Source organism: Podarcis filfolensis (genome assembly GCF_964270895.1).
Source record: "Podarcis filfolensis genome assembly, chromosome: Z".
Lineage (NCBI taxonomy): Eukaryota > Metazoa > Chordata > Lepidosauria > Squamata > Lacertidae > Podarcis > Podarcis filfolensis.
The window spans coordinates 35,685,675-35,700,744 of record NC_139617.1 but is presented as its reverse complement, the minus strand read 5'-3'; the positions used below and the strand labels follow the sequence as shown (position 1 = coordinate 35,700,744).

The 15,070-nt window shown below is 45.7% G+C and overlaps 1 protein-coding gene across 3 annotated transcripts in view; it reads left to right on the top strand.

The window, feature by feature from the left end:
- Window positions 1–15,070, top strand: part of DDX31 (DEAD-box helicase 31) — a 66,552-nt gene that overhangs the window by 10,515 nt on the left and 40,967 nt on the right. For all 3 annotated transcript variants that reach the window (XM_083596389.1, XM_083596390.1, XM_083596388.1), the window contains exons 9-14: window positions 1,120–1,184; window positions 3,203–3,322; window positions 3,661–3,767; window positions 4,369–4,610; window positions 5,559–5,720; window positions 7,767–7,826. In XM_083596389.1, the coding sequence (XP_083452515.1) occupies window positions 1,120–1,184; window positions 3,203–3,322; window positions 3,661–3,767; window positions 4,369–4,610; window positions 5,559–5,720; window positions 7,767–7,826 (756 nt within the window). The remainder of the gene's footprint in view (window positions 1–1,119; window positions 1,185–3,202; window positions 3,323–3,660; window positions 3,768–4,368; window positions 4,611–5,558; window positions 5,721–7,766; window positions 7,827–15,070) is intronic.

Here is a 15,070-nt window from a genome sequence, read left to right as displayed (position 1 = left end):
CCGCTAAATAATGGTGGCTGGTGCCCATTGGGACTAGTGGGAAAGAAGGCAGGGACCCCATTCTAGTTTTGATCCCATCCTTCTCCCTGCTAAGTTCTGAAAGGGCAAAACTAAGACCCAGGAGGAGGAAGCTGACAGGCTAGATGAAAATAAGAAGGCCGGCAGTGAGGGCTGGCAGGAGGAAGATTGCAGAGGTGGGGCTTGAATTTGTTTGCTCTGCCTGTCTTAGGCTTTGTCTCTGCCTACAGTTGGTCTCCCTGCCTTCCACCCTACCATTCCCATCAGCCACCACTGCCTGGCTCTTTACGTCTCTGTGTGTACTGGCCATGCCTCCTGATAGAAAGGAGCACATGTTAGATCAGTGACATACAGAGATACAGCAGAGACACTCCATTGTGGATAAGTGCCTTGCGCTTATGTTATTCTACAAGGGGCAACACTAGAGGCAGAAGCTTACAGCCAGGGCCACCTCCCCTGGACGGGTTGTAAGGGAGAAGACAAGCAGGGGTGGACTGTCTGGGAGCAGACTGAGGTTAGTGAGGCATTGCCCCATTCATCCTAATGGGCCAGTCTCCACTGCTTTGAAATAACCCCTGAGGATTCTGGAGCACGTTCTAGGGCACCCACTTGATTCACATCACATCCTGGCCTGTGCCCCTTCTATCTTAAGCTGTGTGAACTGAGGGGGCTTGCTAGAACATATCCAACTCTCCCCTAAGCTTTGCGGATGGCATGTCGATCATATATAGAGAGCAAGTGGGGTGGGGGGTGTTTGACCCTCCAGATGTTCCTGTACTACAGCCCCCATTATCTTTGGCCAGGCTTGCTGGGGCTGATGGGAGTTGTAGTTCAGCAGCAGCAGGAGGGCCAAAGGTTCCCCACACCTGATAATAGAGTCAAAAGGAACTTCAGAGATCACGTGGTCTCCTGGTCAATGCAGGAATCAGTGCAAGAAGACCACTAGGGTGTTGCTGGACTGTTTTTGTTTTCGAAGGAAAGCCTTTCTGCTTCCTGTCGCTCATTGTCGAACTCCCTGCCTTTGCAACTTGGTTTGAAATGTGAGTGCCCCACTTTCTCACTTATCCACCACTCTTCCTTCCTTCCCCCTCCTCCATTTAGCCCTTTACCTGGATTGTTCCTGGCGTGTTGATGGGAGGAGAGAAGAAAAAGTCTGAGAAAGCCAGGTAGGACATCACTTTCATAAAACCTGTAGGGTTTTTTTTTTTAGTTCACTCTTTCTCCTCCAGTCCCTTTCATCTGTCACTCTCTCTCTCCCAGGGTGCCTTTTTTTTATTAGTGGGGAGAGAGTGACTTTGGATCAGGCTGTGAGTACCCCCCACTGTGGATCTTACAAAAAACGGACAGCTGAGCCAGCAGGAAGTGTGTTCATCTTTCTCTCTCTGGTTGTAAAATGTTGATGAGCTTCTTTAGCCTGTGATCCCTGTCGGTGTGTGTAAGATTCTTTCTCTACTCTTCTCCGCTCCCCTCACCCCCAAAAAGATCTGCTGTTCCACCCAGGTCTCTTGCAAGCTCTTCTGTTTGCTCAGCTGATGGGACAGGGAAGGACCATAGCTCAGTGGCAGAGAATCTGTTTGGCATGCAGAAGGTCCTTTCTTCAGTCTGCAGGTTGGACTGGGAATGTTCTCAGTGTCTGATACTGAGCTAGATGAACCCAATTGTCTGACTCTGTATAAGGCAACTTCTTATGACAAGAACTGGGATCTTGGAAGTTATTTTTTTAGAGGAAAGGACTGTGGCTCAGTGGTAGAGCATCTGTTTTGCATACAGGTAGTCCCCCGTTCAATCCCTAGCATCTCCAGGTATGGTTGGGAATGTGCCCTGCCTGAAACTCTAGATGATGCTCAGCTAGAAGGACCAATTGTCTGACATGTTTGGAACCATGTCATGCTTTTTTAAGAGGGAAGGACTGCACCAACAGTGCTAGAGCATCTGTTTGCATGCAGAAGGTCCCAGGTTCAAACCAGATGGGTTTGGGGATGACCCCTGCTTGAAATTTTTGAGAACTGCTGCCAATCAACGAAGACAATACTGTGCTTGAACCAGTGATTTGGCCTCTGTATAAGGCAGCTTCCTATGTTGCCATTCTGCAGTAAGAAAGTGTGTGTGTGTGTTCTTAAGAGTCAGAAAAGGGTAGCGTAGATTATGTGTCTGGAACTACCTTGGGATTCCACTCCCATTGGGCCCTTCAAGCATGACTAATGGTCAAGGATGACAGGAGCTCTTGCACAGCAACATCCAGGGGATCACCATGTTGGGTATCCTTGCCTTAGATCTTCTGGGGAAATTCTGCTTGTGCAGAATTCTATGAATATCACAGGGCGCTGAACAAGAAGCAGCCACCCCTGTACAGACACCCTTCCCTCTGCCATTTGTGAAGCAACAGCCATGAGCTGCTTCAGACATCTTGTGAAGACTAATCTATATCCTGACCCATAAGATTGGACCCCTTTAAAGTTTATCTTGAGTTCCTTATTTTTAAATTTGTTTTTACATGCTTTCATGCTACTGTTTTACTGATTTATGTCAATTTTTTCTTTCAACCATGATGTTTGCTATCTTTATGCTGTGTTCTACTTAGAGGCTCTTTGGGTGGGGGGTTCCCATGTTTGGAAAATGGGAGAGTTACCTGTTCTGGATGGGGTTGTGCTCCCTCTGAAGGACTAAGTTCATGGTTTGGACAGGGGTAGCCTCACCGCTATAGTCCATGCACCAGGAACCTTGAACCTAGATTACTGTAATGCGTTCTATGTGGGGTTGCTCTTGGATCTGATTCGGTAGCTTCATCTGCTGCTGAATGCTGCAGCCACATTGCTGATGGGAGTTTTGGGTCAAGAACATGTGACACTAGTATTAAAAAAGCTGCACGGGCTGCCTACCTGCTACTGAGCCAGGATCAAGGTTCCTGTTTTGATTTACAAAGTCCTGAACAACTTGGGTCCAGGATACCTCAAGGATTCTGGTTTGGAAGCAGAACTGAAGCTGGCTTGACTCACCTGTGATACGAAATCCATGAACCTTGGCAAACAAAGAGGTTCAGTGTTTTGTATGTGTCAGGATTAGAGATCACAAAGGGAGGGAGGAGCTTATGAACGAGGTGTGATCTTTTGTTAACAGTTAGCCTGTTTTACACATATGTTCAATCACTCTTCTTCTATTTATTTATTTTTTTAATTTAAAATAGATTACGCAAAGGAATAAACATCCTAATTGCCACTCCTGGCCGCCTGGTGGACCATATCAACTCCACCAAATGCATTCACTTCCGCCACATCCAGTGGCTGATCCTGGATGAGGCAGACAGGTAAGCAGTCCTGGCTGCATCCTCAGTTGTTGGAAGTAGCTGCCCATGAGGGAGGTGGGATTTTTGAGACAACACACAGCAGGTAAGAACATTGGAAGCTGCCTTATATGGAGTCTGTCTAGCTCAGCACTGTCTACACTGACTGGGGGTGGCTCTCCAGGGTTTCCCCCCAGCCCTTCCTGGCAGGAGATGGAAGGGACCAAGCCTGGGGCCTTCTGAGGATGCTCTGCTACTGAGCTCCCATAATGCCAGGTTGCCACCATGAACCAGGAAAGTTGGATCTGTTGCTTATGCTCATGCTGTTCCTTTCCCCCCCTTATCTCTCACCTGTGTTTCAGGATCCTGGATCTGGGTTTTGAGAAGGCAGTCACTGCAATACTGAATGCCATAAATGCTGACGGTGAGAAGCGGCAAAACGTTCTTTTGTCGGCGACGCTTACAGAAGGTAAGTGCTACATTGGGGCTCAAATTTACATTGCAGCAGCCACTGTGGGAGAAGGGGCAGATGGGGAAGTTGACCAGAAAGTCATTGCTTGCAGGGAACTTCTTCCCCCACCCCTACCTGCACCCACGCAAGAGACCTAACTGGGCCCCCAGCAGCTCTGGCAGGGGTGAGGGAACTTTTTTCAGCCCGAGGACTGAATTCCTTTCTGGGCAGCTTTCTAGGGGCGACATGCTAGTGGTGGGTGGAGCCAGAGGCAAAGTGTGGGCTGAGCGCAAATGTAAATTTTACCTTTTTAGAATACACTAGCTTCTACACACACACATGATCAGAGTTCAAGGATACATCCCAGCCAGGCTAAAGCACTCAAGAAGGGTATGGAGCAGAGCCAGTGAAGGCTGTGGTCTGGGGAGAGTTCCAAGGGCCAGACAGAGGCCTAGAGGGCCACATTTGTTCCTGGCCCTGAGGTTCCCCACCCCTGAGATACAGTTTTCAACCAGTATCTCATTAATATTTGCAAGCTCCTCTGGGGTCCATTTCATGTTGAAGAAGAGGATAAAGAAAAAGTGATACTAAATAAATATTCCTCCCCTGCCTGAAACAGGAGTCTCGAGGTTAGCTGACATCAGCTTGCAAGATCCTGTTTACATTTCCATTGCGGAAGGATCACTGGGGTCAAACACTTCCAAGGCAGAAGCGTGTGCTAAGGAGGATGCCGGTGTCGCTCCAGTGAGCCTGGAACAAAGAGGATTTGCTGTACCGGAAAACCTCCAGCAGAATGTTGTGGTTGTCCCAAGCAAGCTAAGGCTTGTGACGCTGGCAGCATTTATCCTTGGGAAGTTGAAGGTGAGGCTCTAGTTCTGTTGGCTGACAGGTTAATGGGTGGGCCTTCCCCATATCTTTTCCTACAGTAGACTTAACATGATCCCTCTCTTAAGGGTTTGTTGTTTAGAATGTAATAACATAAGAAGTGCCTGATGGATCAAGCTAGTGACCCATCTAGCCAGCATCCTGTTCTCATGGTGGACAAAAATGAGGTGCTATCAGTGAGAAAGGACCTCCTGTGAGCAGGACCCAAGCACAAGGAGAAGCCCATCCTGTGGCTTCTATCGACCAGTATCCAAAAGCATTACTGCCTGTGACCATGGAGGCCAAACATGGTCATTGTGATTCGTAGCCACCAATAATAACCTTGTCCTCCATAAATTTGTCTCCTCCTCTTTGAAAACTACCCCAGCTGGTGGCCATTGTTACATCTTGTGAGAGAAAACTCCATAATTAGAGCACTGTGCAAAGCAGTCCTTTCTTTCGTCTGCCCTGAATCTCCCAACATCAATTTCATTGGATGTCCTTGAATTTTAGTATTACAGTGGTATCTTGAGTTCCAGACGCTTCAGGTTACAGACTCTGCTAACCCAGAAATAGTACCTTAGGTTAAGAACTTTGCGGAAGGCCCCCGTTAACTAAAGTGGTACCTCAGGTTAAGAACAGTTTCAGGTTAAGAACGGACCTCCAGAATGAATTAAGTTCTTAATCTGAGGTACCACTATATGTGTGGGGGGGTGTCTTTTTCCACTTCACTTCAATCCAGCTTGGATCAGCCCTGTGGCCCATCTAGTCCAGCATCCTGTTCTCACAGTGGCCATCCAGATACCCATTATGGGAAGCCCACAAGGAGGACCTGCAGTTCCCTGCAGTTGGTATTTAGAGGCCTACTAGTAGCCACCAATAGCTTTATCTTCTGTCAGTTCCACAGTATGCTCAGCCCTTGATTTGTGTCTGTTATTCCCACAGTTTGAAAAATGCAACAAGATGATTGTCTTCTTCTCCAGCTGTGAGCAGGTGGAGTTTCACCACACCCTCTTCCACAAAGTCTTGGCTGCGGACCTTGAGCAGCCGTGGCTTCCTCCTTCGCCCTTGACGTTCGCACGCTTGCATGGTGACATGAAACAAGAGGTGAACTGCCCACTCTCCCAACACCCCTATTCAGGAGCCGGCCAAAATTGGCTGAAGGTTTTCAAAGGCAATCAGGAATCCTGCTTTTTCCACGTGCCATTTTTGGCAAATTGTTCTTTAAAAAGAAATGGGGCTTAGTCCTACTCAGAGTAAACTAACGGATAGCCCTGACTAAATTAGGTCTATTCTTTCAGTGGGTCTATTCTCGGATACTATCCACAGCCTAATAGTGAGTAACTAGCTTCAGTATTGACTGACTGGCAGCAACTCTCCAGGATTTCATACAGGGCACATTTCCCAGCCCTACCTGATGGTCCCTTGGGACTCTCTGCATGCAAAGCAGCTGCTCTGCCACTGAGCTGTGCTGCTTCTTGTGTGTGAGAGAAGGAGGAAATGTGAGAGCTCTTGGGTACTGGTTAGAGAGCCAAGCTAGGGCTAAGGAGACACTGGGGTTCAAATCCTTACTCATCTATGAAGTTGTCATTGGACAACTTTGGTTTTCGAAAGGACTTGAGGGGCCTCAGTGGGGTGCCTAAACAGGAAGAGGCTCTGTCACATTTCCAAGTTGTGTTGTAACTGGTACAACTTGAGAAATAAAGATGCTGCAGTTATGTCCTCGTCTGCTCCTTCCCTGTGGCACCTGGAAATGTGCTTTTCTTGCCCTTGGAATTCCCAACCTCTCTCCAACCCGAGACAACCAACATACCATTCCAAAGCCAGCAGCAGAAGGAAGATCCTGTCTTTTAGGGCCCAATGTGCAATTAGACCTCTGTATCTTCCAATTAAGGGCATTAATGGAACTAAATTGTGCCTCCCATACGGCGCTGCTGGGCACAAGCTGGTCTCATCAATACAGGGTCCTTTGCTTGGGGTTTGAGGGCAGCTTGGCCTAGTTGCTTTCTTCAACGCACACTGGTGCATCTAGTTCTATCCTCTTCCATGCCTATTCTGCTCTCATTAATGATCAGCCCCCACCCCAGCTGACAGAGTTTATTTATTTTTAAAACCTCTGCACTTTAGGTGCAAAAGTGCCTTTAATATGATATGCAGATTTAGCTCTTAGGAAATTGCCTTATAATATATCGAGTGACACCATTGGTCTGTTAAGGCTTTATTGTTACTGCCAATGGACAGCATTAAGTAATCAAGAACAGGTGAGGTCTCTGCAGACTGGAGGTAGCCAAATGTTCCCATCTTCGAAAGGGGGAGGGAGAAGACCCAGGTACCTACTGACTTTTGAACTTGGCATCAATACCAGGAAAGGTCCTAGAACAGTCGGTCTGTGAGCACTTAGAAAAGGATATTGTGAATACTAAGACCCAGCACAGATTTCTCAAAAACAAGTTACGCCAGACAAATCTCATTTCTTTTTTTTGATGGAGTTACCAGCTTGGTGGAATTCTGTGGACATAGTATATCTTAATTTCAGTAAGGCTTTTGATAAAATCCCCCATGATATTCCTGCAAAGAAGGTGGTAAGATGTGAGTTGAATGAGGTAACTTGTTAGGTGGATTTGTAGCCAGAGCCCATACTAGCCCTTGAAGGCTAGTGTGACAGTAAATTAGTTAATTTATAATCTACCAGTCACTATTAGAGGGGAAAGCCATGTCTGAGAGTTCTTCTTTCATCCCCGTTGCAGAACTAAGATAGTATCTAACCAACAAGTTTTCCCATTGCCCAGCCCCTTGTGTTGAAATCCCCCTCAGTGATTAACTGATTAAATGGCTTTAATTAATCTACTTATTTGTGTAGCACTATCCAAGCACAGTTTTTGTTAGAGCAGTATAAGATAGGTCCCTGCTGCAAGGAGCTTACAGTATAAATAATTTAAAAACCAATTAAACATGCATCATATTTGGTTATTTATAATTAGTTTGCATAATCTTTTTTTCCTCAGCCTCTCACATTGACAGGTCTCATAGGCTCTATCCAAAACCCCAAATCCTTTGTGACCTTTCATGATCCATGTCCTGCCCATCTACAGGATTCATTTTGCTCATGAAGCACATGGATGCTTGCTTCATAAATCCCTTCATTTCTTTTAGGAGAGGACATCTGTCTTCCAGGACTTCTTGCAATCAAAGACGAGCATTTTGCTCTGCACAGTAAGTTACTGGGTGATAAGTTGACAGGAGCGGTTGAGCAGTATATCGTACCAAGTAAGCTGGAGTTAATTCTACATTAGCAAAACAGGATCTGCACAGGAGTGTGATGTCTGATGAGCACAGCAACTCAGGTCTTGTCCCCATGAGGCAGTTACTGAGACTAAAGGTCCTGCCTCCCCACAGCCAGTTATGTCTCCTCCTCTGCAGGGTTTTTCCCCAAGTGGTCAGAGACTGTGCCTGCGTACCTGTCTTTGCTTCTCCCACTTTATGCCTCTCCTGGTTCTGGGAGACCGGGGGGGGGGGGACTTATCGCAGCAGGAGGGGGAGACACTCATACCTCTTCACAAGCCTGACTCATCTCCACTTCTTTGCTTCCCTCCTTTTCTACTTCAGCTTCTACCTCTGAGTCTTCTCCCCAGCTGGTTCCTCCCACCATTCTTTAGCATCCAACCAGTCCCTGGCATAGCTTTGAATATGAGCAAGTATAATTGACACCCAGTTTATCTTGTCATCTGGCAGGGAAGGGCATGGAATGAATTCAGGGTAAGAGGAGTCCAAAATAGAGGAGTGAGGACCGCATGCCCAGTGGATTTCCAGTTGCCATGTCTGTTGTCTGTCTAGTCCTGATTAACTTAGAAAACTAAGAATACTGAGATCAAAGCACAATAACCTGTTTTATTATAAACTCAAACTCGCTTCAAGGGCGGATAGAAGACCATCACTGCTTGTGGGATGCTAGTAACCTTTCTCTCTACTGCTTCAGACTGCTGCATCACTACACAATTTGCTCACTTAGCCATGGCAGCTGTTAAGCCTGGGAAATCTGTGTGTCTCAGTGATGGCTGCCTACCATAAATGTGTAAATTAACAGCAATCAGGAGCCGTTGGAGCTGAAAAGCTCTGGCCACCTCTGACGTTCTGGGTTGCATTAACGTGGCTTTGCTTGATGATTTTTTTTTTAATTGGAAAATGGTTGCAAGTTTTGGGAATAGGAGCAAGGTGGGCATCAAAGAGTCCTCCTGGATCAGGCCCAAAGGTCCAGCAGCTAATTCCCTTCTACTGCTGATAATTTCCAGTGCCTTTAGTTGCTCACTAACCAAACAGGAAGAGTGTAGCCTTCTCTTCTTGTCTGTCCTCAGCATCCATATTTAGCAGCAGACTGCCCTTGGGTATAGCAGCTGTATTTCCAATTGCCAGAGCTGTAATGTGGCTAGTCCTTATGGATTTCCAGTTGCCATACTTGAGGTCCTGTTTGCGGGCTTCCCATTGGTTGGCCGCTGTGAGAATGGAATGCTGGAGTAACCTGGCCTCCCTTGATTTGAATGAGCAGGCTTGGCCAGCCGTACTGTTTGCGACCGCTTGGTGCAGCTACAGCAGTCTACCTCCAATGAAAGACTTTTTGTGTGTTTTTTTGTTTTGATTTTGCATTCCTTTTTTTTTAATGATATTTTATTCAAATTTCGAAAGCAGATTACAAAAGTAATAAGATAATAAAAAAGAAAACAAACAATAGAAAATACAGAGTAGGAAAAAAGAAAGTAGAAAAAACAGTAAAAAAAATAAGTCCATCTTTCAATTTCTTACTTTTCATTCACTTGTTTCCCTGACCTCCTCACACCTCCCTTTTTTGTATTCCATTTTGAATGGTTAATTCAGCAAATCCTTTCCCTCTTTGTTTTTATCTTAGTTCTTTGTCTTAACATATTATAGCCTTATATTTTCATCTATTAAGCCATTTTTACATATTCCTTTTTAACATTGTTGCTAAAACCGCTTCATTTCATTCCGACATCATTTTAACATTCATTAATTTTACAATGTTTCTGTAGATAGTCCTTAAATTTCTTCCAGTCATCTTCCACCGACTCTTCTCCTTGGTGTCGGATTCTGCCAGTCATTTCCGCCAATTCCACATAGTCCATCACTTTCATCTGCCATTCTTCCAGAGTGGGTAAATCTTGTGTCTTCCAATACTTTGCAATAAGTATTCTTGCTGCTGTTGTGGCGTACATAAAAAAAGTTCTATCCTTCTTTAACACCAGTTGGCCAACCATGCCCAGGAGAAAGCCTCTGGTTTCTTCAAGAAGGTATATTTAAATACCTTTTTCATTTCGTTATATATCATCTCCCAGAAAGCCTTAATCCTTGGGCACGTCCACCAAAGGTGAAAGAATGTACCTTCGGTCTCTTTACATTTCCAACATTTATTATCGGGCAAATGATAGATTTTTGCAAGCTTGACTGGTGTCATGTACCACCTGTATATCATTTTCATAATATTCTCTCTTAAGGCATTACATGCCGTGAATTTCATACCTGTGGTCCACAACTGCTCCCAGTCAGCAAACATAATGTTATGTCCAACATCTTGTGCCCATTTAATCATAGCAGATTTAACCGTTTCATCCTGAGTATTCCATTTCAGCAGCAAGTTATACATTCTTGAAAGTATCTTAGTTTTGGGATCTAACAGTTCTGTTTCTAATTTTGATTTTTCCACCTGGAAGCCAATTTTTTTGTCCAAATTGTAAGCCTCCCTTATTTGATAATAATGAAGCCAATCTCGCACTTTATCTTTTAGTTTCTCAAAACTTTGCAATTTCAATTTATCTCCTTCTTGTTCCAGAATTTCCCAATATTTCGGCCATTTGGCCTCCATATTGAGCTTTTTCTGGGCCTTTGCTTCCATTGGTGACAACCACCTTGGGGTTTTATTTTCAAGTAGGTCCTTATATCTTATCCAGACATTAAACAGTGCTTTCCGGACAATATGGTTTTTGAATGCTTTGTGTGCTTTAACCTTGTCATACCACAAATATGCATGCCACCCAAAAACGTTATTAAATTGAATTCCTGCTATCTGAGTATGAGGAAAGCTGCTTGGATTTTCTGCCTTCAGGTCCCAAAATTATCTTCTCCTGAGGAGTATAGAGCCTATGCTTCAGACTTTCTCTAGAGTGCATGAGTCCCATGAGCTTGTGTTTGCCACTTGTCGTCCTAACTAGTATGTTTCCCCTGGATCTCCTATTTATTTCCCTGTGCCAGTTTCTACGGCACAAAAATAACAATGGCAATCACACCCCCTCCAAAACCATGGAATTAATAGTAGAAGCCAACCTTTATTTGACTAGTGGGCATTTTTCAAATTTTGAGAGTGTTGAGGGTGCCAGTTAAAAAATGGCTGCCATGGGGTGGGCATGTCATGACACAAAAATGACTTCTGTGGAGCACAGCATAACACAGAATGAATAGAGAACCACCCCAATAACTATGCTTACCATGGGAAGTCAGCTATGCCCTGTTGGTCCTGATTATGGACACAGACAGACAGACAGACAGACAGACACACACACACACACACACACACACTCTAACACACACACACACAGTTGCTGTCTAATAACAAGGAGCATTTCTCAGTATGAGAAAAAATATAGGAGGTAGCCACACAGAAATCGCTTAGTGTGTGCCTGCACATTTTGCCGTATAACTTTCTTTCTAGAAGGGCTAGAGACTTGCTTTTTGTAAAAATAATAATGAAAAATCAGTCTGGGGCACCTGGCCAGAGGCAGCCCTGAAAACCTTCAAGGTTGATAACCCCTGGTGTAGACAATACTGAGCTAGATGGCTCACCATAACTTCTATGCTGTTCCTATGCAGTAATTGTAATTTTTTTCCTAAACACGCCAATTAACGTTTGAAAAACAGACCAGGGCTTCTCTTGCGAAATGTCTGTGCTTTCTCCTTCACTGAAGTTCTTTGCTTGCCTTTCTCAGGGAGGTGCCTCTGCTTTTTTTAAGGGGTGGGGGAGCAAGTTCAGTGAGAGGAAGATCATTTTGGAGATTTGTTTGCCTGTTAACTCCATCACGCTAACTCATCCTGCCAGTTTTCTGGCGGGCGCGGCCAAACGCTTTCGCCCTCTGACAGCTTTCTGCGCTCTCCCCCTCTCCTTCCTCCTCCAATCGTGCAGCCCAATCTGTCACTTGGCCGACGGGGGTCCCTTCCCCGCTGATGGCTTTCGACACTCAGCTGTAATGACTCTTGGCAGGCTGGGAAGTCATGAGAGCTCCTACCTTCCGCTTGGCCCTCTCTCTCCCCACCCCCCGACTCTGCCTCTCTTTCTCGCTTCCCCCTGTTTTAGCTAAAGCGCTTTGTGTGTGCCTCTTTTTGGTAAATAAATGAGTCATTTTAATCCAACTGACAGCCTGGCACCTGAACGAGCTGCCTTCCATCTGCACCTTCTAGGCCTTGCGGAGGCTGCCAATTGTCAAGACTAAGGCCTTCAAGGCCTCACCATTGAGTGCCCTTTCAGGAACGACTTCATCAGATTTCTTTCTCTCTCTCCTGTCCCTAAATCTTGGGGGTGTTGGTGGGTCCTGAACATTGGGGTTGTACACAGGATCCAAATTTGGAAAGATTTTTAAAACACCCCTGCCTCAACTCCAGAGCTCCAGCGGTGGAGATGGAAGTGCAGCAAAGATAGAAAACTAACTTTGAGCCCTTGCCATTCAGGGTATTTATACCAGGCCAATCTAGAGGCTCATACTACTGGTAAGACATGGGTGCTGCTGTTCCTTTCTCCACCTAATGGGGGCTTTATGTGCACATAGTCCCAGTCACTGCATGTAGACACCCAGCCTTTGCTCACAAGGGACCTTTTTGATCGCAAGGTTGCTGATAACAAATTTTGTGGCCTCTTAAGCCACCAGGCTCACTGATTTTTGTTTTACTTCCTGTGCAAAAACTCCGGCCTATGGGTCTGATCATTGAGTCTCCCTAGCTCCACCCATTCACAAGCTGCACCCTCTTTTCCCCAGGCCACACCCTCTTTTCCTGCAGGCCACGCCCTCTCAGCAACCTTGCTTCAAATCCTTGTCCAGTGTTTTTTACCTGGCAGAGATGTGTCTTTGAACTCTAATAGTACCTTTGCTTTTCTGGATGGAGGATAATAAAGAAATTAGCCAGCTGTACAGTAGTAGCTCCAGAAGGGTATCTCTTTAAATTCTCAGCACCTATAACAAACTAGAGTTTCCATCATGCTTTAAGGGTGCTGAGAGGTTTCCAGAGAGTCATATTTCCCTCCTGGTGCTACAGTTCCCAGAGTTCCCTAGGAAAAGGGACTGATTGCTAACACATACTGGGAATTTTAAGTTTGGAAGGGGAATTGGTGGGTGGGTGGGTGTTCTCTAACAACTCTCAGTACCTTTAACAAGTGACAGTTCCCCCAATCCTTTGGGGGAGGGCTTGACTGTTTCAAGTGGTATGATGTTGCTTAAGTGTATAGTGTAGATGGGGCCAGATTCTCTGCGAACAGCAACAGCACTCCCATAAAATGTTATGAGACTTTAACTTAATGGTGTGTGTGTGTGTGTGATATCACACACCAACTGAATCATCTCATTTGGCTAAAGTTCCCAGGAGAAGAGAAGGTGGCTGGACACTGGTGGCGAGAACTTGGGTTAAATGAGCATTCCAGGTAATCAAGATCTCTGTCCTACCACCCTTCAAAAAAGGCACAAAACCACCAAGGAGGACGAAGCCTGAGTGAAGCCTTTAAATGAAATCTGAAACAGGCCATCAGGGCCCCATTCCCTCAACCAGGCAAAGGCAGAAGGGATCAGGACTCTGGTATTTATACCAGTCCAGCCAACCCAGAGGATACGTTGTGCCAGCCTGGGGTAGAAGGTGCTTCTCAATTAACCTCCTCCTCTAACCCACCAATCAGGGCACTGATAGTGGGCCTGACCGATCTAGATGCTTCAAACAGCTAGCCAATGGTAGGAGCTGGAGTTGTAGGCTGCTGTTCCCTTCTGTGCCTGATGAGGACTCTGAAGCCCCAGGGCACATAGTCCATGGCATGAGTTTACTGGCTGAACCCTCTTCCTCTCTCTCCAGCATTACACTCACTGCTGAGACCGCCCCCCCCCCACCTGAACTTTTGTTTAAGAGGAGGATACAACTTCCAGGACCACTGAGTGCACCATTTTTAGCAAGGAATGAATAGATTGTGTCTCATTTTAGAAGCCAGTTCCTGAAGGGTGGTGTGTGAGACAACAGGGTCTAGCTGCTGCAATGCTCGTTCAAGATTCCTTGTCTTGTTGCACCAAACCAGGGACAGGAACCCAAGGGCCATTTTCTCTTCTGGACAAATGTTCAGGGGCCTTGTGCCAGTGGTGGGCAGACAAGGAGTACAAAAAATTGCCTTTGCCTGAGAGCCCTGGGAAGACGAATTGATTGTTAAACTTCTCTCTGGGAGGGGGAATAGGGTTTTCATAACAACTCTCAGGACCCTTAACAACAAACGGATCCCAGGCTTCTTTGGGAAATGTCATGGCTGTTTAAAGTGGTATCATAGTGCTTTAAATGTGTGGTGCAGATGTGGCTCCACTTGCACCTGCAGAATCAGAATGACCGTGCGTGAGGGGTGTGAGTGAATGCAAGTGCGATTTGTGTTGGGAGGCAGCTGGTTTTAATTGCAGGAGAAGAGAGCGAAAACCATGCTGGCGAAGAGCTGTAACCAGAGATGATATATTTGCATACTCATTACGGCTTTGCATGGTGTTGTGCCTTGATCTGCTTAAACTAATAACCTCTTTTGGCAGTGTATCTGCTTCATCAAGTGGACTGGGAACAGGCGGCGACTCGACGCCGGTCGCGGCTGGGTGTAATAAATCCCCCTTCTTAACTTGGCAGCTCCTTAAAACTAAATCCAATATCTTGGCATAATGGCATCTAATAAGCTGAAGCGATCGGTCAAATCCAATTTAAATCCCTTAACCCACCCCCCTTTTTTTTGGCGCTACGAAAGGAAAGCTCAACTAAGGTTGGGTTGGACCTGGATGGAAAGTGTTATTTTATAGTTACGCTTTTTTATATATATAAAAACAAAATTTGGAAATCCTCTTCCAACACTTGTGATCGCTAATTGCAGTTCCAGTTGGAGAGGGCTTTTGTGGTTGGATCCTGCTTGTGGGTTTGCTAGAAGCATCTGGTTGGCCATGTGAGAAATTGAGGCTGGTCTAGATGGGCCATTGGCTTGATCCAGCAGGACTTTTCTTGTGTTCTTATTTGGCATTAGGGATTTTTCACCCTCCAGTATAGGTTTCCATGCTGAGGAATGCATGAGCCCCAGATTCTGCAGCTGTTAAGATCCCAAGTTCTGTTGGCATATGGCTGGAGCAAACCTTTAAACAGACAGTGTTCAGGCTGAGACTCAGTATGAAATAAGAAAGCTTCTGTTTATT